At 40.5% G+C, this 22271-nt stretch overlaps 1 protein-coding gene across 7 annotated transcripts in view; it reads left to right on the top strand.

Moving 5' to 3' along the window:
* The first annotated feature begins 6096 nt into the window (after positions 1 to 6096).
* Positions 6097 to 22271, top strand: part of ctnnd1 (catenin (cadherin-associated protein), delta 1) — a 32871-nt gene continuing 16696 nt past the window's right edge. For 2 of the 7 annotated variants that reach the window (XM_030728929.1, XM_030728938.1), the window contains exons 1-9: positions 6121 to 6222; positions 15881 to 16028; positions 18987 to 19061; positions 19150 to 19275; positions 19507 to 19802; positions 19909 to 19999; positions 20707 to 20897; positions 21028 to 21274; positions 21736 to 21807. In XM_030728929.1, coding sequence (XP_030584789.1) covers positions 15888 to 16028; positions 18987 to 19061; positions 19150 to 19275; positions 19507 to 19802; positions 19909 to 19999; positions 20707 to 20897; positions 21028 to 21274; positions 21736 to 21807 — 1239 coding nt within the window. In that variant the 5' untranslated portion in view covers positions 6121 to 6222; positions 15881 to 15887. The other 5 variants (XM_030728922.1, XM_030728947.1, XM_030728956.1 and 2 more) reach the window with 5 other exon arrangements.

The raw sequence follows: 22271 nt of genomic DNA, 5'->3' as shown, positions 1-22271 counted from the left end.
ACAACAAAGAAAACTGTGACGCACGGGTGCTGTCAAACCTTCGACAGAAATAAAGTCATTCTAAGGCTTTGATCTTCTTTCTTAAGTACGTTACCATTTGTGGATCAACATGTTTACAGGTTCACTGTGAGAAATTAACGGAGAGCAAAACATTTGGAAAACTTGGAAAAAGTGCCAAATTGCGCAAAACTGAAGATTGAATTCATAGATAAAATTCCCAGTTGTATAAAAAATGAACAAATTTGTAAATTCATGAATAACTAAATATACTTTAGCATTAAAATGATTTGGTACTTACCAATACTGTTAATTGTGGCACAAATCTTGGTCTAATAAATTTGTTAAGCACTCACACATAGTTTCAAATAAGATCATAAACTCTATTTTGATGAAATACTTTAATTACTTGTAATGAAGAGTTCTGTCATGCTTTGGGGACATTATAAAAATATATTTTCCACACGTTAATGTGTAACATTGAATTGTTACGTTCTCTCATGCAGTCTTAATGCTTCAAGTTACATATTTTATCTGTTGTGTTTGGATGCAGACAGCTTTTGTGATTTCAAAGTCCCATCATGATGAGAACTTTGTGTTGATGTGTAAAACTTGCCTCCTCACTAACGCCTGATTGTCTTTTCTTTCTAGATATCAAATGAACCAAGTGAAAGCAGGCAGAGTCATCTAGACCTCCTTGCGCTCACTTTTGAAGACATTGAAGTGTGCCCTGTGCCAGCTGTGTAAGGGTTTTATCAGAAAAGTAAGTCATAAGTTTAAAGTCATCAATCAAATTCTCACCATATACACAGATATACAGCAGTCAAAGGTTTGTTTTATTCAATCTGTTTTTTGTTCAGACATTGGGAGGCATTAGCCTTTGGTGCCACTAAATCAGAAGTGGTTGTTCTGCTGTCCGAGATGTGCCAGATGCTTTTAGGACATGTTACCATGTTGATACTCGATAAAACAGAACCCCAGGTTACAGCCCACCCACATATACGTATTCCCAAAGTCACCGAAAGCACCTCTGACTGTAATGTGGAGTATTTCCTCAAATAATCCACATTACATGGATCATCGGGTGATCCTGGTGATTCTCAGAGTGTAAAGAACAACAGGATTTCTTGTTGTTGTCTCTCAGGATATTTTCCATCATGTTTGAAATCAGTCATTGGATTTGTTTTAATGAAGCCCCCAAGTTATGATAGAATAGTGATACGGGGGGGAAATGACTTTAGTCCTGACTAAAGTCTCTTTTTCTTTTTTAAGGATAAATAGTGAACCTCTGCTGAGTGGGTGCAGTTACTGCAGGGTGACAAAACATGATGTTGAGGCCTGCTTTGGAGACATCCTTGATGGCTGTTTTTGTCAGCTCCTGGCTGTTGTACAAATGCCGTCCTGTGACTCAGTCAGACTTTACTTTCAACCGAGGTTGCAAAGAGAGTGAACTCAGTCCTATCACTTTCAGTCACTAAGGAAATGGTTAATAATGTAATCAACATCATAAAAACCATGCACAGAACCCCTTACTCCACAACCTGCAGCTAAGGAAAATATGAATATCTATGACATAATGCTTGGCTTACCAGACTTTGAGGAAGATGATGATCTTCTACAAAGAGACCAGCTCAGAGAGCCAGACTCTGCTACATGGGGTTGAGGGAAATATGAAATAAATAGTAAATAAATAGTAAAGAGAAAATAGAAAGTAAATAGATCATAATAGGGGAAAGTGGGGTGATTTGTGCCAGTGGGGAAGTTGTGCCACCCCCTGTTTCTAGGGAACCATAAAAGAAATTTGTCATGTGACCACACATTTTTGAAGAGTCAGTCATTTTACTCATCCTGTAAAGATGAGAGCCTCATTGCATGAGAAGTAAGCACATTTAACTTCAAAAAAATGTTTTTTGCCCTACAAAGTAAAATTTCTATGATCAAGGTTTTTTGATTGTTGTGTCTGAACAGTTATAGACAAGTTTGAAAACAGTCTACAAATGTTTTACTGCTTTGGTATGCAACACTATAAGTCTATACAGCTAGCATTATGTTAGCTAAAAAATGCTGGATGATGCATTTTTTCCAAAAAAATTCAGGTTGGGGTGATTTGTGCCAGAGGGCCTGGGTTAAGTTGTGCCAGTGGCACAACTCACCTCCACTATTATTTATTGTAATTGTACACTGTTTTATTTTTTTTTATCACTAAAACTATGTGACATTCTTCATTTTAGACTAAAAATAGAAATAGATCATAATGCCACAGAATTATAAGAGGAAGACAGGCAGGGGTTCAACCAACTGCTCCACCAATTACCCAGTTCTGCTCATTTTGGACGACCATGAATCTCACATCTCAATGAAGGCAGTGACAACTCCTAAAGAAAATAGTGTTATGCTCACCCTGCCACCACACACAGCTTTCAACCTTTAGACAAAACAGTCTATTACTCAATGAAAACCTACTACAACAGTGCAATGGATGGATGCACAGGTGATGGAAGCTGATTTTTTTCTTCATTTTTTCATTTTGAACTCAACTTTGTTCTGATGTGTTCATAAAACACTAGACCTTGTTTAAGAAAACCGACCTTTGATGTGCTCATGTGGTGCAATAGGCTTGTAGGAAAGTAGCCTTTGATGTTGTAAAATAACTTTAAATAAACCTTAAATGAGTCATTTTGTATTGTATTTGTCTAGCTTTCATAAAGCATTACAGTTTCTGAGATCAAAATATTCTGTTTTACTTCAATAATCAATGGCACAATTTACCCCAATGCATTATCTCCAAATGCACAACTTACCCCGCACCAGGGGCAAGTTGTGCCACAAGACCACTTTTTTTCAGAAAGCTGTATTTCTTAAATACCATATTTCAGATCCAAAGTGATTGTTCCCAGGGATGCACCACATTCTGAAATATATATATATATTTTAGTTGGAAGCATTACTATCATGGTCTTGCTTTAAAGTCACTTTAAGCAAAAACTGGCACAACTCACCCCACTCTCCCCTAATGTTTTCAAGCATTGCAGCTGTTTTTGACTCAGAGCCAACAAAGTAAATGTTTCCTGCAGCATCCAACAGTCAGTTCAAAATAAACCAAGTGAAAGACAGATTTCACTGGAAGAGATCAGCAGTTTGATTTTAACAGTCTCCAATAACACTGGCATAGAACAGGAATCTTCTAAAGCAAACAATACCAGAATATGTTATTGTAGAGAAATAATCTTTTCCAGAACTTTTGCGCCTAAGTAGTTCTGCAACATTTGTCATTGAAACATTTCAAACACCAAAACAACCAGTTTGTTTGCATGGGGCCTGTCTATACAGCTCTGACATGAGTTTGACTGTTTTTGAATTACTGAAGGATTTGGATGTGTCCTCTTTTCTAAATTTGATGCCTTCTCTCTCTCTCTCTCTCTCTCTCTCTCTCTCATGTGTTTTCTGGTTAAATTTTGAATTCTGCTACTTTTCACAGAGTAAATGTCAGAGATACCTGACAGCTCAGGTGGAGCGTAGTCAAGTCAACATTATTTCTGTAGCACATTTAAAGCAACAGCAGTTGACCAAAGTGCTGTACATTTAAATATAAATAAAATAACATAAAACATAAGGTAAAATGACAGTTAAGAAAGGAAACATAAAATAATAAATCCTGAGTGAAAAACAACACTAATAATGTACCCAGGACTCAGTCTGATTTAAAAGCCAGAGAGTTAAAAAGGGTTTTCAAATGATTTTTAAAAGTGTCTGCTGTTGGACAGGTCCTGATATGAAGGGGCAGTTTGTGCCACAGTTTCAGAAAAACAGCTGCAAAGGCCCGATCTCCTCTGTTTTAATCTTGACTTCGAGACAGTTAAGAGCATTTGCTCAGCAGACCTCAGTGATCTAGAGGGAACAAACTTAAAAGAGGAGAGAGGTAAGAAGGCACTAACCCATGCAATGCCTAATGTGGGAGCTACGTGGTCTCGCTAACGAGTGCCAGTTAATATCCGTGCTGCAGCGTTTTGAATCAGCTGTAGTCGGCGGAGCAGAGACAGGCTGACACCTGAATAAAGACTATTGCAATAGTCCAGTCGAGACAAAATGAAGGCATGGACAGCCCTCTCAAAGAATCTGAAACAGAGGAATGACTTTAACTTTGCAAGCAGTCGACGATGGAAGAGAGCGTAGGATTCATGCAGAGGAGGGCTGCTTTCTTATTAACTATTATAAACCTGACCTGTACAGGCAGAAGAAGACAAAACGTAATTGACAAAAAAATAATCTAAAAGGAAAAATGATCCAATCCTGCACTGTTGTTGTCTTCTGTGGTCTTCCTGTCCTTTTGGTGTTGCTGATCAGGGTGGCAGCTTGTCAACTTGAGCACTCCTGAGGTTTGTGCCATCTCTCTGATAGGTTTATTTTGTTTTTATCAGCCTAGTGATGGCCCCCCTCACTTATGTAAGCATCATATTGAGAGTTCCACTGAATAACTACCAAATGCAAGTTCAACACCTGGAATAAACTCCAGATCTTTTTTCTACTTAATTTGTCAAAATAAAACAGTCAGTTGCCCAGTGAGCTTTGAGCCTATGAAAATTATGAATAAGAATAACTTTATTGATCCCAGAGGGAAACTGTTATGCCTTATGTCTATTTGTATGAGAACTGAAAAACCCGATGGCTGTGGGATTTTCTGTATCTCTTCGTTTTACAATGGAGAGAGAGGAGTCTTCCAGTACTGATGTTTTTTTGTTCCATAAAGATGTTATTAGTGATAAGAGTTGTTCAGGATGGCTTCTGTTGTGGTAACACAGTTTAAAAAACAAAACTGGTGGTAACACAGTAGCTTTGTAAGCTTCTTTGACACTGGTGTACAGCAGTTCAAGGGTTTTATTTTCTCTGGTAGGACAGTCAACATACAGTATGGTGTGAATCCAGTCAGGTGGGAGGACTGAAGTCTCCTGAAATTATGAAGAGTGCCTCTGGATGTTTAGTCAGTATTCTGGCAACAGTTTCATGGAGAACTTCACATTGAACTTTGGCTGTTGCCTTGGGTGGAATATACACAAGTATTGTTATGATATGACCGGATTCTCTTGGTACATAATATGGTTGCGTAGCAACTGCCAATAATTCAACATTAGGACAACACGTCTTCTCCCTGACAGTGATGTGTGCAGGATTACACCATCTCTGGTTCACAAATAAAGCCAGACCCCCACCACCAGCACCTCTATCCAACCACACGAGGGTGAAACCGGGGAGATTAACATTAGAGTCTGAGATGTTTTGATTCAACCACGTTTCAGTAAAACACATGAGACTGCAGTCATAGTATACTTTCTGAGTCCTCACCAATATCTCCAGCCCATCACTTTTGTTGGGCAGAGAGTTGATGTTTGCAGACTGTTGGCAGAAAGGCCTTATACCTCTACTTCCAAGCCTTCACCTTTGCACCAGGACAGCAACCACAAAAACACCTCTTGATGTGTTTTCAGCAACCTTGAAAAAAACAAAAACACATCAGTACTTGACAAAAACAAATCGATAAAAAAGTTTGAGTAAAGATCAGAGGTACCAGACTTTGCTGCTACCAGGTGAAGTGCATCTTCTAGAATGTAGAAATTAAGAACTATGTATTAAAAATGTCTGTAATAATTACAAAGTTAATGCAGGACTTTTGATAAACCCCTTGAATTAAAGCTGAAATTTAATTAAAGAGGTAAGATAAAAAAAATAAAAAAAAAGTTTTGTCTAAATATTTGTGGACCTAACACTATTTAAGGTTTAGCACTTTAACACTATGACCACATGAGGGCAACATCAGAACTCTACAAATGTCACCTTTAATTTTGGAGAATAAAATTTAAAATAAATGATTTGTTTTTATTTTAGCGACTGAAAGTCGACTTGATAAAGAATATATACGCAGTGAGTCCGTTTCCTTGCTTTTTTGTTTGTTCTTTATAATGTTATAGGGTACATTAAATGGAACCAAACAGAAGCTTTTTTATTAAATTAATACAATAAATCATTAGAACTGATTTGGAAGCCACACATACGCTCAGTAAATACGGTTCCGCTGGGGTTTTTTTTTTGCTGTTATAGGAGGCTGTCTGCTCTCCTCGATGCTGCTCTCTGTATCGGAGCTCGTCCCACCTCTCTCCCCCCAGCAGAGAGGAAGAAGAGCCGAGACAAGTGAACAACAAGCAAAAGCCAGGCAGACAGGAGACTGCATAGGTGGGTGTTTTCTCCGTCTTCGCTCTGAGTGCTCTCGCTCCGCGGCTCACAGTTTACCTGCTCAGCTTTTAGGGTTTTATGTACGACAGCGCAGAGGTGGTTTTTGTTGTCTCAGCCCAACTCTTCTCGGAGCTTCGGATCGTGTCAGCGCAGCAGCAGCAGCGGCGACGGAGGCTGCGCTAAGCTAGGCTAGGCCTGAGTCTCCATCTCAAATACTTATGGACTTTGAAAAACAAACCTAACAGTCTACAGAATCGGTAATGGTTTGTCTTCTGGTGTTTTTTTTTTTTAATGTTTTATTTTATTTATTTATTTTCACTCAGTACAAGTGTTTGGGAATTGTTGAAGGCGGAATTTATTTATTTATTTTTTTTGGTGAACTTGATTGTTGTAGACTGCGCTAGCAGGCTAAGTACGGCACAGCAGAAGCTAATTTAGCTAGCACTGGCTTGATGAATAACTCGTAGAGTGAAGCTTTGGGAAAGTTAAGGAAACGTACACATGCAGCTATAAACAGGACTGGGCAGGCAAAGGTATAAACATACGGTTAACTCCGTAAACACAGCACTTTAAGGTATGAATTGTTTGTGCTTTTGTGAGCTGGGAGGTGTAAGGCTGTTAGATTATACGTCGAGTCTTCTCTGTTCGCTGCCTTTTAACAGTAAATCAGCGGGATTTTAATTAACAGCTTCTCCTTGCAGTTTTTCCTCGAACTAGCTAGGGGGTATCCGGGACAGGTGAGCGAACAAGGAAGTGACCAGGCACCTGGCCGCATCGTAGCTCCTAAGTAGAGTCAAAGTCCAATCTCGGCTTATCGGTTTTCTATTACGTTACACCTGAAACGCCCATTCTCGGAGGACTCTCGGCCCTTCCAGGTATCTTTGCTCGTACGGTGCGTGTTTTGTGCTTTTAATTTTGTTAATTTTAGCCACTGTTTATTGTTTCGGCAGCTGTCTTTTGATGTGGTCTGCCAGGTAGAGGGAGACGGGATTTGTGGTGCTGGTTGTTGTGGTGGAGGAGCGACAGCAGCCGAGGACAAAAGCAAGAACCTGTTGTGTGGGTCTGGACGTACGGGTGTGGTACGGTGGCAGGCGGGAAGGTGTGTTGGTTGCTTCATTAGACTGTCCCTTGTGTTGAGGTTTACACCTTCTCAAGGCTGGATTAGCCAGTGGGAGCGGGTTAGTGTGTGTCTCTCTTTGCAGTGAGCTTTAAGCTTTCAGTTTGCTTCGTGTGTGTGTTTTGTTTTTACGTTAAAAATCACAACAACGTCACACAGACCAGCATGAGAGTGTTTTCAAAGTTGATCTAAAGTAACAGATTTTTTCTGTTGATTTTTAGTTTGATACAGTCAGCTGATTGGACATGCCTGACATATTCCTGTTCGTACCCTGTGGGCATGTCTGCTTAGGCCGGTTGGAACAGAGATGGAGGAGATTGTGGACAAGTTTGAACAAGCTTTTTGCTGTGATTTGGCCCCTCTGAAAGATAGAGAAATGAGGGGCAGGGGAAAAAAAATCACAAGTTGGGCACGTCTTTTGCTCCTTACCATGTTGTCCATGGAGGCTGAAGTATTGCTGCTCAGCCAGTTGTTTCAGCCAGGGCTATCATTTGTGAGCCTCTGTAATGACGGGCTTTCAGAGCAATACCATGGGTGTGTCCCTTTGAATGACACACATACAAGCTGAGGGTTTTCTTAGATTTGCTCCTCTGTGTCTTTCCATTTATCTCTCTCTTCCTCACTCTATTTCCAGCAGTCACACCTGCAGTCTGTTTTTATTTAAACACCGAGCACTTCAGCCGGCTGTGCATGTGAGATGTGTGATAATGGGTGAAATCAGAGTGCACGGAGTATGTCAACGGCCCTACAGCACCCTCCCTCAGTGCTGGTGGTTTTCTTGTACAGGTTGAGTTCAGTGTGCACTTTTATGAACTTCACTACAGCAATTTATCCAACTTCCGTGTTAAGAAGTAATTGCATTCTGTTTGCAGTTCACCAGTGGTAAATCTGCCTGTGGCTGAACATCGGTTCTTAGTTTGTTTGACCGTTTTTAGTAAATTGATTTAGTGGGAATGCTTTGCTGCATGCTTAATTTTCATGTTTTCAGACTAAAATATGTGGGTAAATGTTGAGCTATGTATAGGTAGATTTAAGCATACACTGATTGGAAAATTCTGGTCCTTATTGTACAAATCTTTAACATAATTTGGCTGAAGGTTTTTATATTTTTATTTTAATCTTCTCCAGTTTATCTGAAAGAAATGTAGAAGTCTCAGCTTTTAAAATCTGATTTAAAATGTGATACAACAGATAAATATCAACCGCTTGAGATGTCATCTTTTTTTAGATGGAAAAACAGCCGATATGATGATGTATTCCAAGGCTTAATTAAATCTAGCACTATCACAGAGCGGACAGCTGAATATGATGATTTGATGACATTTAGTGGACATGATTAAAATAAAGTTAGCTTTGTTTATAATGTTTGTGGTTGAATGTAATGACTTTAGAGCAGGCAGTTCTCTAAGGTTTGATGACTTGGTGCCAGTTTAGGGAGCCGGCGTATGAGTGAGTATTTAGATACTGTAATCAAACTTTAATTTCTCTTTCAATTTGGATTCTACTGGTTAATTAAACAATTAAACATTTGTCATTTTTGTGCTGGGTTATGGCTTTTTAGCCAATAGATGATATTTCTAGACACCAACTGTGTTTGTTACTATTTGGAAGGTTTAGTCTGCTTTGTTGGCAAAAAAAGAAACGCTAACATGAATGAAAATGCTGCTTTCTTTTTGTTCTGTATCATAGTGTGACATGAACTGTGGCTGAATGAAGTTGTGAATGAAGTTGTGTTCTTACTTTACTATATTCTTGTCTGCCTTTAGCCTGCAGGCCACACTTTGAAGGCCCTGGTTATAGAGGATATTGTTGTTCAGTTAATTAGTAATTGAGTTTAATACCAAGCAGGTAGAGGTCACTCACTCACAGCAGATTTACTTTGCCTTGTTATTAGTAACAAAGCATTTAGTAGTCAGATCTCAGAAAAGTATCAGTCAAGTTTTTTTCAATCGGTTTTATGATATAATGTTAATGTTGGACCCAAAGGAATTTTAAGATGGGCTCTTGGATACTGTCTCAACTTTGACTGAATAAATAAGAAATATGTCAAAAATAAGTATTATATTAGTTTGTGCCACTTTTCATCTTAAATAGAGGTAAGGGATGTAACAGTGCAAAAGTAGTGCTGCATTTGAGACTAAGCAAAAACAAAAAATATATTACAATGACTAATGATATCCTGGATTATATCAGTATCAGGATTTTTCCTGGTTCAAAATGAGCCTTTGAATGGTGGCTACACATGTAACCACAATTGGTCTGCACAGAGTTATGGCAGAGCCTGTTACTGGATTTAACAGACATCTGTGCATTTTCATGCCATTTTATAGCCATTTTGTAAACAAAATATTATGCTTATGTGTGAGTAATTTAAACCCCACTTAAAAACTAATCAGTACTGGTGATGTGGGTTTTTTCCCCCCTTCCCATTGGGATAACTCAAAAACTGGTAGTATCACATCCACAGTCCCAGCTCCAGCTTGACTTCCACATATTTTAACTTGTTTGTTCATTTTTAGATTCAGGTTACAGTTAAAAAGTCCTCTGCTCAAACGGGGCTGCACATTTCCTTCTCACTAAGAATAGTAAGCTGGTGTTGTGCAGATTGGGCAGCTGGCCTTGTGGAGGTCCCTGCGAAGCATGTGTGGAGCATGAGTGTACGTGGGTGTGTGTGGATGTGTGCTGTGTGCTGTCTTTATGTATACCACACTGGGCTACATGGAAGTGTGTGTGTGGGTGGGTGGAGAGGGGGTGGTTCATGGTTTTAGTCTGTTGGTAAAGGTGGTAGTAGTTGGATGTGGGCCAAGCCTACACAAAAAAAGGAAAAACTAAACCAACACACACACACAGGCCAAATCTCTGAGTGACCATTCAAATGAGGCTGAGTCAGCAGAGCATTTGGCCAAGCCACAGCAGCATTTTACCATAGCTTCACCTCAGCTGTGTGTGTGTGTGTGTGCGCGTGTGTCTGTCTGTGTGTGTGTGCACAGACAGGAACAGACTATTTCAGCCTGCCATAACCACCAGTGACTAACTCCTTCAAATAGAAGTGATAGCATATGATAATAAGGGAATACTCCAGACTAACAAACTGTTAGCGAGTTTTCAGCGAGTAGAGCACACAAACTGTGTGTACATGTGTTGTGTGGTAGCTCTGTCTGGGTAGTAAGTGGTTTAGCAGTGTAATTCCAAGTCTATCCCATTAGCAGATACGATTTAGCGTTGTTGCTAATGGCCTTACAGTAGATTACAAACGCATAATGGCCAGACTTTAAGTGGCAAAAGCCATTAAACTTTAAGAAGGAACTACTCCCCGCCACAAGAATGTTAGTGGTGTGGCTCTCATGGCCGTGTGCGTCTGAAAGTCCATTACACTAAGGCGTAGTCTTCATCTATGCTAAGGAAAAGTATTGATGTTTTTGACAAAGTCTCAAAGAAAATATCCCAGACCATGGCATCATCTGCTGTGTGTGATGATGCCTTAACCTGACAATAAAGGCTTACTTTATTGTCAGGTTGATTTGCGTTTCTGTAATGTGGAGTTCAGATTACACAACATTTTTGTCTGATGAGTGTTAGGTGAACAAAAAGTAGTAATGCCATGTCTTTTTGTGACTGTAAGACATGACAGAGTGTTCCTGATAGAAGTCACCAGGAAAGGAGGCTGTAGCAACCACAGTGGCGTGCACCTAGGTACAACGGCAGCATTATTCCTCTTTGGTCATGTTTCCTGATCGAACTGTGATCACATGATGAGGCCTTTTAACCATCCACCTGTTTTCAGCTTTTCCAGTTCAGGGTCGCAGGGGTGCTGGAGCCTTATCCCAGCTGATATTTTCATTTCTGACCCCAGCTGATGCCGCAAGTTTTCTGGATCTGGCGGTCAGGCTGATATCGCGTAGTCCGACCACAGCGTTGTGGCCGCACTTTTGCAATATAGTGGTTGTAGTTTGCTGCCACAATTGGTTACCAATATTTCTTTTGATGTTTGGGATCGTTTTGAAGAACTGCTGGTAATGTTAAGGTTTCCATTTAAGTTATATTGCACTTTTTCAACAAGACAGCTTTGTGACTCATACAGCATTACCAGCAGTGTATTACAAGCCTGTTGGCTCGCCTGGCCTAAGCACAGAGAATTTTTTAAATTTTTATTTTATTTTAAATACAAAGGTTACAACCTTTAAATTAGCCAATGTAGTAGCCTCCTGCTCCCATCGGCTGTTTTACCTGTAAAAAGTTAACAAGACCCTTGGTAGTTGGCACCAGAAATACTTGTCTGTTAAACTAATCATTTACATATTTTATTAGTGCACAAAGCCAGTTAGTTGTTTGCTCTAGGACTGAGGACAGGCGCTTGGTTCTGCAGCCCTCATAGAAATCTAGAAAGTGGACACTTGGGTGTAGGCTGTGTCAGAGTAAACTGAGAAGAAAACCAGTCAAAGGAAGCACTGTACACAATATGTTAACCTGCAAGGAAGGGTGCTCGTGCTAGCACTGTTAGTATTAACCACACACTATGACATCGTGTGCACAGCTTAAAGTGTGATTTGATAATCAAAGAATATGGTCATGAGTTTAAAATAGAACTTGACTGTGTACTCAGTGTTCATATAGATGATGTTTCATGGCACTTAGAATTGATTGTTTCCTGAGTGTTCTCTTACTTTCAGACAAGTTGAATAGTCTTTTTTTTTTTTTTTTTTTCCTCCCCCCTAAGGTTTTAAACATCTAGTAAATTTCTTTCCAGGAGCATCCCTTACTTAAGCAGCTAGAAAATAAAGTATGAAGCAGTATTAAAAAGGTCTAATGAACCAGGTAAATGCTAACATAATTTCCTGTTTGGCTGATATCCGTCCACTTATGTCCACTAATTAAGGAATGAATCACAGGGGTTAACGACATCTCTGGCAGAAACCCTGTGACACTAAAGCATCTTTCAGTTTGTGAGCCCTCGATGCCCTGTTTGGGTTCTAGAAAAAAAGCAGCGCTCACACTCTCTTTCCAAGGTTTAAGTGTGCGGATGGGGGAAAACATTGTTGTTGGAGACAGATGAGAGCAGTACAAAAGAAAGAATGAAGGGCTCCCTTATTAGGACAGCTTCCAACAGCTGAGACAGGATATGACATGCTGAATCTCACTCTGGAATGTATGACAATGGCAGGACGTGTGTGTATGTGTGTTTTTTGTGCAGTTCATGTATGCCTCTGTCCACAAATGTGTGTATTTTCTTTTCCACGGGACTAAATCAGGCAGCATTAAATTCACCAAAAGCAGCAGCGTATCTGTTTGAGTATTCAAGGATAAAAGCGGTGTCAGCCAAACTCACTTGCCACCTTTATTTAGTCGCTGACACACACACGCACACAGATGTGAACACACACTTATGCTAGTGTACGTGTGTGCGCAGGTTTTATACTGAAGTCTTTGTTCGCTCCAGCTGTCTCGTATGTGTGGACGGGGAGCAGATTTGATCTACATGACTCAGTGAACTTTGAAGTACAAAATGGTTTTTGCCCTGGTTTGGAGATGAGCCACACTCGTGTCATCTCGTTATTAGACAGACGCAGCTGAAGCGGTCTTCTCCTAAATTCCTCATTCCTTCCTCCCCAGCGTCCCCGCTCAGGGTGAAAGTCTCAGAAAAAGGACTTTGTCATTGTTTTAATTTGGGCTGGAAGGACCTTTTACTTTTTATCTTGCCTCTGTAATTTAGGCTTAGGTCATCTGTGGTTCCTCATGATGCATTTCCTTCCCAAAGTTCGTTTTTTTTTTTTTTTTTCTTCAAACAAATTTTGTACTTATTTTACTTTGCAGTTGCACCTCTTCTTCTTTCTTTCTTTTTTTTTTTTTTTTAAAGTTGCTAGCACTTTTCTCTCTGGCTCATGATTTATTGCTTACTTAAGTGAAAGTTTTACATAACTGTTGGTTATTTTGAAATGAATGCACGAGCATGTTGGAAGTTTGTGCTGTAGTTTAAGAAACTAGTATTTATTCATGTAATTAGTAAACCCGTCATGATTGCAAAGTTAAAAGCACAGACAAGTTTTACCAACTTTATGAAAAATGTATTGACAAGCAAACTTATGTTTCATTACCTGAGATCCTCGTCGTGTGATTATTAACCAGATGGCAGCAAAGACTTAAGATTAAAAGCTCTTGATTAAACTTAATTTTTTAAATGTATTTTTTAGGGCTGCAACGATTCATCGATTCATCGATTAACACGATTAAATCGATTCTAAAAATTTATCGACACAAATTTACTGTGTCGATGCTTCGTTTAAACTCTGCTGCGCTCAGCTGTCTCGGTGTAAGCGGCGCTCCTCACTAGCATTATTGCTGACGTTTTTTTGTGGGTTTATTGGGGGCTGGCAAACCAACATAGAACTGCATTACCGCCACCTACTGGACTGGAGTGTGAATCACTCACGTATACACAAGCACACATTCTAAAAAGCTCTCTGTCGCTGCGATGGATTTCATTTAACACAGAGTGGATCATCACTAGAGTTGCCACCTGTCTCGTAAAATACAGAACCCCGTATGTTACGGGACTCCGTGGAATACGGCTCCGTAACATGCCGTGTTCCGTACTTTACGGGACGGGTGGCAACTGTCGCTGACATGCATTTCCACGCCTCCACTGCTCTCTGTGTGTCTGTGTGTGTTGTGCTCGCTGAGAATTTCAGCTGCTATTTTTGTCTTTACTTCAGCTGTAGCTACCAGAACTGGTTTGCTAGCGAGCGCGGGCCATTAGCACTAGCGATGGTTCGGTACTGGAAGGCCCGCCCCCCAGGACCGAGGGGCTCCTTCAAAATATTTTTTATACTTTAATCCCTTATTAGTGACTAAATATAGACCTGAAGTAGAAACGTATTTTCGAGAATGCTTGTGAATACAAAGCATTACACCATTACTCACACATGCGCCATGGCTCCCGCAGCCACTAGTTTTTCAAAACACTCATAGCAGGCAGCGGTTTTAACTGCGCAAGCGCAAAGAGGCGAAGCTGTGACGGTGAGCTCAAGTAGTGCAAAAGGAAACGTTTTTCCAGCGTCCAAAACAGCAGCTTTTTCTTTTATTAACCACCATTAAATCTGTGAAACAGCTGGAGGTCCTTCATCAAGCACCTGATCAGCAAGTGTTAAGGTGAAGAAAAGAGAACTTTGTAGCTGCTCCATTCACCGCTGTTTGTTCACAGGCGAAAAACTGCAGTACGGAAGTTAAAATATGCAGATAAACTGTTAATAAAAAAAAGTATTTCTTATCCGATTACTCGATTAATCGCTGGAATAATCGATAGATTACTCGATTACTAAAATAATCGTTTTATGCAGCCCTAGTATTTTTAATAAAGAAGCATAGTGACTCAAAAGCAAAATATGAAAAAAGCAAATCTGTGCAAAGGTGCAAGCACCTTAAACTGATCTAGATATTTAAGCAAGAACTATAGGCTGTTTAACATGGCAGAATCTATCAGGCAGCTTATGTAAGGGAACCATCCCTTTAGGGCTTCTTTCAGGAATGTTTTTGGGAGAGAAGGAAGTACCTCCTCTGGGGTAGGTATTTCTGAGTGAACGTTTTGTGCCTGTATGCTGTAAATTGTAATGTGCATGTAACAACGTACATAAAAATTGAGAAAAAAAAAATATAAAATTTGCACGTCATTGTCATTCCAGTATCGAACAGTGTGTTCACACACATTTTTCCTTCATCACGCACGCCTGTCTGTTACCTCCTTCCTGTGGGGGTCACACTCACAGCGTTTTAAACACGTCGGGCTTTTTACATTTTTAAATTTAGTTTAACTTGCTGGCGTGACTCTTGTCTCATGATGGCTTCTCTCGCACTCATCTCCCTTTTCCTTTCTCACTTCATCTGCATTTTTGGAGTGTGGAAGTGCTAACAAGCTCCACGCACTGCAGCTGAAAACGTGCTGTAATTCTCTCGCTCTCATCATGCATCATGCTTATTATTTTTAACCATGCATATAGGAGTAGGCAGAGGGGGGGAAAAAGGGTGATGGCTGCTTTGCTGATCCTAGTTCCACCTTGAGTTTGGACTGAATAATCTTTTTATTTCTTTTCTTTTTTAATTAAATAAGTAAGCTTTCTTTTTTACTGTTTGTCCTTGCAGCGTTTCTCACACTTGTTCTAACTTAAGTCATGTTTTCTCGCTCTTGTTCCCTCCTTCATCTCCCCTCGCTTTGCCTCCCTGCGTCAGCTCCAGCTGCTTTCTAACCTCTAAATATCAACTTCATTAACACTTGTTCACTCCCCAGATACCCTCTGCAGCAGAGCGCTTCTTTTTAAATATATATATATATATATATATATATATATATATATATATATATATATATATATATATATATATATATATATATATATATATATATATATATATATATATATATATATATATATATATATATATATAGTTTGTACTTGGGTGTTTCTGTCTGTTCTTTGTTAAATCCTGGTGTTGGTTGAATCTCACCTTGCTCTCTGGTGTTGACTCTCCTGTCCTGTGCTCTGCTCTCAGCGTGTGAATGGAGCAGTGTGCGAGTACGGCCTCCCTGCTGGCCTCGGTGCGGGAGCAGGAGAGGCAGTTTGAGATGCTGAGCCGAGCTCTGGAGGAGGAGCGGAGGTCGTGTGCTGGCACCTTGCCCCGCCCCCTCCCCAACATGCAGGTAACATCAAACAAACCCCGCCCCTACCACCACCACCACCCCTCATGCACTTTTTTTCCATCAAAACATCCCTTGGATTCATCAGTAATTTGAGCAAGTTTCATCCTCACGGTCACCCTCACCCTGTCCATGTGGACCGGCCGGAACATAAACCATACCAGGGGTTAAATATACCTCCTCTGTGGGTTTAAGCTGACTGGACTCTTGATATCTTCTTGAATTCAACTTGTATTTTGGATCTTAAAAGTTATGTCAAATGAAGACACCTTTCGGTAAAGTCTTCCCGAGGAGGTATTTTACACCTTCGGTTTCTCATCGCACCTTCTGATCACACTTTTTGTCCTATCATCCGTCTGTCCTGCTCTACTTTTCCTCAGTCAGCCATCCATTCCTCATTCAGGATAAGTCTTATCATCATCATCAATCGTCATCATCATCATATTCCTCCACAATCTTACAAACTCATCGTGTTTGCATGCAGAGCAGTGTCTTGTTTGATGTTTTGTTTGTTGTGAGATTCCATGATATTCCATCATTAAGACTGTGGCTGGAAAAAAGAATCAAAGCCAAGTCCAATAATATCAGAGGAGGTGCACAATTTTTGTTTTTTGTTTTTTTTAATTTAAAAAAATGTCACAACATACTATTTATAAAAGCAAAAGGGCTTTGAAAGTAATCAGATCCTAATCTCAGTTACAGTTTTGCCAACAATTATCAAAACAAGATAATAACTGATTATTGTGCTGCATTTATTTAACAGTGACACTCTCCTTCGGCCTCCTCAACTTGCTTTTGTTGGTCCCTAAACTCCATATTTACTCCCTGTCTTTGCTGTGGCATGTTTCAGTCTTAATTTTTTCTTTCTTATTTTCTGTTGAATGAGATTAAAGTCCAAGAAAATACACTCTTAAAAAAAACTTCATTTAAAATTCTCATTTGCTGATGTACCCCCTTAGAGGGCAGCGGGCATTTTTATGGGAGGGATTTCCAGGGTAGCCAGCAGATATCTGCTAGATATCAGCTAATATTTGCAAATGCAGGTGAATAAAAACAAAAAGCTAAACTTTCAATATTGCATTTTATCTTTTCCTCTTCACATAGACTATTTAAAGCTTGTTTTCTGCATATAGCATAGCAGATGAGTTATTTCAGACACAGATTTCCCTCTGGGACCAATAATGTTATTCTTATTATAAAAATATTCTGTTTCCCACCAAAGAAGTTTTGACTAGGATGAGATTTTTTTTAAAGTAACTGAGACCTACTTTACTCAAGCTTGAAACTGATTTTTGTTTAAATGGTCCAAAATAACAGGAGCATGCATTGTTTTGTGTCACCTCAGGTAACACTGACCTTTCCCCTTAAAGGTATCTGGGCTAGTCATACTTATACAAAGGCCCATTTTGAGCCAGGAAAAAGACTGTTCACACAATGCTTTCTGTACCAAAACACATCCCTCATAAATTCAGCATATTAATTTGCAGATATTTTTGTGTTTAAATTAATATTTCATTTTGTTAAGCCAAATCAAGACTTCTCCTTCATAATAACTATCAGGCTTTCATATGAGAAGAGTGTCCTGCCTTTCAGTGGGCTGCAGTCAGGCTTGTTTCATGAGCTGCAAATTCTCAGTAAAACTCTTGATTTCCGAGAATGCTGCACTGTTTGTCATGCAAGAGTCAGTTACCTGTCTCAGAGTGACTTCACACTTGGAGTTTACCTCACACTGAAATGCCCACGCTCACTCATTCTTTCGCTTTCTCATTAGCCTACCTGAAAGAGCAGTTGTGCCCATAAACACCTTTTTTTTTTTTTTTTTGGCCCTGAGGAAACCTTTGCAACATATCAATTTAAAAATTGGTCTCTTCCTCACTTTCCTTTTGTCTTTTATCACTGTAGCATGTTGGCATGCCTTCACTGGGACACGTCTCAGTCCCAGGCTGATAAAAAGCAGAGTGTGTGTCACAGTGACAGCAGAAGACAAGTGTAGCCTGTGCTAGTTCTTATCGCTGCTCTGTATGTGTGTTTATAGAGCCGAGAGGCTTTCAGCATGCCTCTGCCACTCTCAAAGCAGCGCAACACAACCTCAGTCTTTACTGACAGGTTCCCACACGCTTGCCTCTGCCCGGCACTTTCTGCTCCTCTCTCTGCCCGAGCCTTCATCTGAACGACGCTGTTTTGCTTATCTACATGTTGCCTATTTGATCATGGCTGCTTTTACTGCACATCTAACCAGCTCTATTTCCAGCTTTCACCAGGTTGTTCACATCTCTTTTTTTTTTTTTTTGGTTTAAATTTAAGAATACAGTATTTATGAATCGGTGGCCTTTTATTGCTAAATCGAAGCTGAGCGATTGCCCCCCAGTGCACCTGTAGTAGTGATAATAGACCTGCAGAGATGCCAGTAGAGGGAGAGCGCCTTCTGTGGCTGGAATGAGAAGTACACCACACCCATCGTCCCTCTTGAAAAGGCAATGTGGATGGGTTTGACATACATGAGGAAGAATTGTTGTCTTTGTGGCTCACGATTCCTTTTGTGACTAATTTTCTTCACCTGTTCACTCTACCATCACATTCATTCATAAGTTTACTGAATGTTTACAGACTGAGTTTTTTGTTTTCTTTTTTGTTGATGTTAAAACAGATAGTAAAGTTCAGCTGTCACTGACTTTCATCTGATTTAAAAAAAAAAAAAAAAAAAAAAAAAATGGGACGCCTTGTTTTTAATGCACCTTAAAGTCCACAAACCAAAGTTGGATGGTGTAAATTAAAATGAAAGTTGGTGACGGTTGCTGCTCTTTCACTTTTCTTTTTATTTGGACGCATGTACACGAGTTGCGCATTGCTCCGTATGTCTGGGAGAGCTGCTCTGTCAGTGGTGTTGTGTGTATTTGCTCATCTTTCTTTGATTGAGTTTGTGTGTCGGACCATGTCATGTGTACTTCTTTCTCTCTGCAGAACGGCCGCATTCCTTGTGATGCAGACATAGAAAGACTGACATTGAACGAGGCTTACATCAACGGGACACATCACGTAAGGACCTTTCAGAGCCAACATTAATCCGAGGGTAACTCAACGTGAAACCTACAGTCGAATTTTACTCTGAAATCTGTGTGTACAGTTTAGGATGGAGCCTGGCCAGTTGATGCAGGAGACGTACACGGTGGAGGAGGATCCCCAGGAGATGCCACCTGTTGTCTCTGTGGAGACCAGTGAAGATGGGACAACACGTCGCACGGAAACCACGGTAACAGCTAGATCCAATTGGCAGTCGCTTGTTGTGAAGGAGTTTCTACACTACTGCGAGGGGAAGAGTGGCATTCCGGCAAAACTGGTTTTAGATGAAGAGATCAGTCTTGCATGATTGTTTTTGTTCTGGTTTATTGCAAGGCTGCCTTTGGATTCAGAAAGGTTCATACTTGTTGATTATTCAGAATTTATTTCACATCTCCTGCCTGTCTTGTCCTCCACTTTTAAGGTAAAGAAAGTAGTAAAGACTACCACCACTCGCACAGTCATCCCTTCTGTGTCAGACACACTTTCAATGGATGGTGGAGGCTCTGTGACAGGTATGGGGGGATACACTACACCTGCGGACCGAGTCTACAGGCAGGGCCCTGGAATTGCTGTGCCAATGGACTACCCCAATCAAACTGTGCCGCGCAACTACCACTACGGACCTCCAGTGGGAGCTTATGATGACTACCGCGCTGGACCTCCACCTGAGACCTACACAAGCCTTAGCAGGGGAGTTCACATGGATGATCGCTACAGGTGCCACGTTTAATGAAATTCTAGGCTCGAAGGCATGCAGAAAATGGTTTGAAAACTTTTCCATGATTTAAAATTTTTGACTCATTCTCAACCTTCTCCTCTCCAGACCGGTTCATTCAGATGGGTACAGAACGCTGGATCCAAACTACAGAGCCCCCAGCAGGAACCAGCTGGACCCATATGCTGCTCAGCCTCAGGTGTGTTAAGCAATCATTGCCCAATTTACTTTGGCACTTTTTTTTTCTTGGCAGGATTTTACTTTTAGGGACTTTTCCACATGACACATTGTTCTGGGGAGACAGAATGGAAGAAAACAGGTTTTCAATGTAGGCGTTTTTTTTTTTTTTTGTTTTTTTTAAATAAACACAAATTGCCTGCCCACAAGAAGTTGCCCAATTGAAAATACACACCTGATGTGATTACAGGTATGAAAAAATGTTCCTTCCCTATTGCAGTCTTGATACAGCTGTGGGAATTCAGAGGCATTCAATTCAGACAGATTACGACCTCTGTTCTCTCGTCTTCTCGATGCCTCTTTTCTACCTGCCTTCTGGGCATTTGTCACAGAGTGCTGTGGTGCAAAAATGTTGGCTCACAGGCAGGGTGAAACAGAAATTTTCAGATGACTCTGTTACTTAGTCTCTGCACTCTGAGATTTTAGTCATTTTTTTGATTGATTTAATATTTTTTTGTAACTGCAACATTTATTGTGAGTGTTTGCAACAGTCCCACAGGTTAATTGTGCTCTTATCATAATGTGTATGTCTGAGTTTCCAAGCTCTGTACTGTGGTTTGCTCAGGCACAAGCCATTGAAAATAGTGAAAAGAATTGAAAAGAGTGAAGCCGTAGTATTTGGCTTGTACTTTCAGTTATTTTTGGATCACAATCTTTGTCTCTGTGTAGGTTGGGCCAGTGGGAAGTGCTATGGAGCTTTCCTCTATTCCAAGGTTTGTTCCAGAGCCGTACGGTCTGGAGGATGACCAGCGCAGCATGGGCTTTGATGAGCCTGATTATGGCATGGGACACCCGGTGCACTACAGCACCGTGCCCCGCAACCACCATGCTTACCCTCGTGCACTGCCTCGCAGGACCGGGTAAGTGGCGTGATTTTTGTTTTTCCATAATTACCTAAAGCGTTAGTAAATAAGTGAAATGAATATTTTTTTTTTTTTTTTTTTTGGGTTTTGGCCACGTTGTTCTCAAATGTTGTCTTCTTCCTCTCAGGAGTTATGAGGCCCTCCTGGATGGTGACATGGGCGGTCCAGGAGACCTTTACTACGGTGCACCCCTGGCTCAGGGTGAAAGAGGGAGCATGGCTTCATTGGACAGCACTCTACGGAAAGGCCCCGGCCCTGGTGGATGGCGCCAGCCAGAGTTGCCTGAGGTCATCGCCATGCTCAACTACAGACTGGACCCTGTCAGGAGCAACGCAGCTGCTTATCTGCAGCATCTCACATATAAGAATGATAAGGTAAGGCATCCATATGTGAAGCTCATTCTTTTTGTTGTCCTTTTAGAGCTTGTAAAGCTTGTTTTCATTTTTTCTTCTTTCGTTTTGATGTTCAGTTTCCAGGGTGGATATATTATAGTCCAGTTTTTATTCTTTGAAAATGGTTTTCCTGATCAGAGCTCGTAACTTGTGAACTAGCACCAGCTGACGGAGCCATTTTTGATCGTTCCAACGGTTTAAGTAGTTTTTGTTTCGTTTTTCTCCTCAGTGTTGATGGGAAATTCCCTCATGAATTAGCATACTTGAGGTTTCAGTTGTCTTTTCAAGGATTGTTCAGAATATAATACCCCAAAACCTCTTTCTGGTCCCTTTTTATTGTCTCTTCTTTCTTGATTTAATAATTGTGTTGCATCAGTTTGATTTAAAATATGACAAACCCCCCTTTTCACATCATGGCTCTTATCCCTGCTTTTGCTTTGCAGGTGAAGTCTGATGTGCGTCGTCTCAAAGGCATTCCAGCGCTGGTTTCTATGCTCGACAACCCACACAGAGAGGTCAGTTTGGTGTTTTTCTCCATGGCTTTCTGTTCATGCTTTGTTCTGCAACTTTGTTACGATTGGGCTAAAAGTGGAGCTTAAGGGATGAAGTGTATATTAATCTGTGAGGACAAGCTGAACTGAAGCTTTACCTGTAACACCAAATGAATGTGAACTATAAACAAGCAGCGTGTGTTGCACTTCTCGTGTTCAAATCCCCGAGGGCCACATTTGTTCTAAATCCGGCTTTGGCCAAAACATTCAGTGGTTGTTCTCCGGTTCCCTTTCATTTTAGGGCCTAGTTGTGGCAAAATTTTGCTGATGTTTGTAAGGGCACTACCAGAGAAACCGCATCATGCATTCCACTCCTGAGGCAAAGAGGCATCTTAATTTCACATTTCATGCTCTATGGCCAGTGACAAGTTTGAAGTCTGGTCTGTGTGCGGGACAACTTGCTGACTGAGGAAATGGGTCAGACAGCG

Source organism: Archocentrus centrarchus, chromosome 1 (genome assembly GCF_007364275.1).
Source record: "Archocentrus centrarchus isolate MPI-CPG fArcCen1 chromosome 1, fArcCen1, whole genome shotgun sequence".
Lineage (NCBI taxonomy): Eukaryota > Metazoa > Chordata > Actinopteri > Cichliformes > Cichlidae > Archocentrus > Archocentrus centrarchus.
This window is presented reverse-complemented; position numbering and strand designations above follow the sequence as displayed.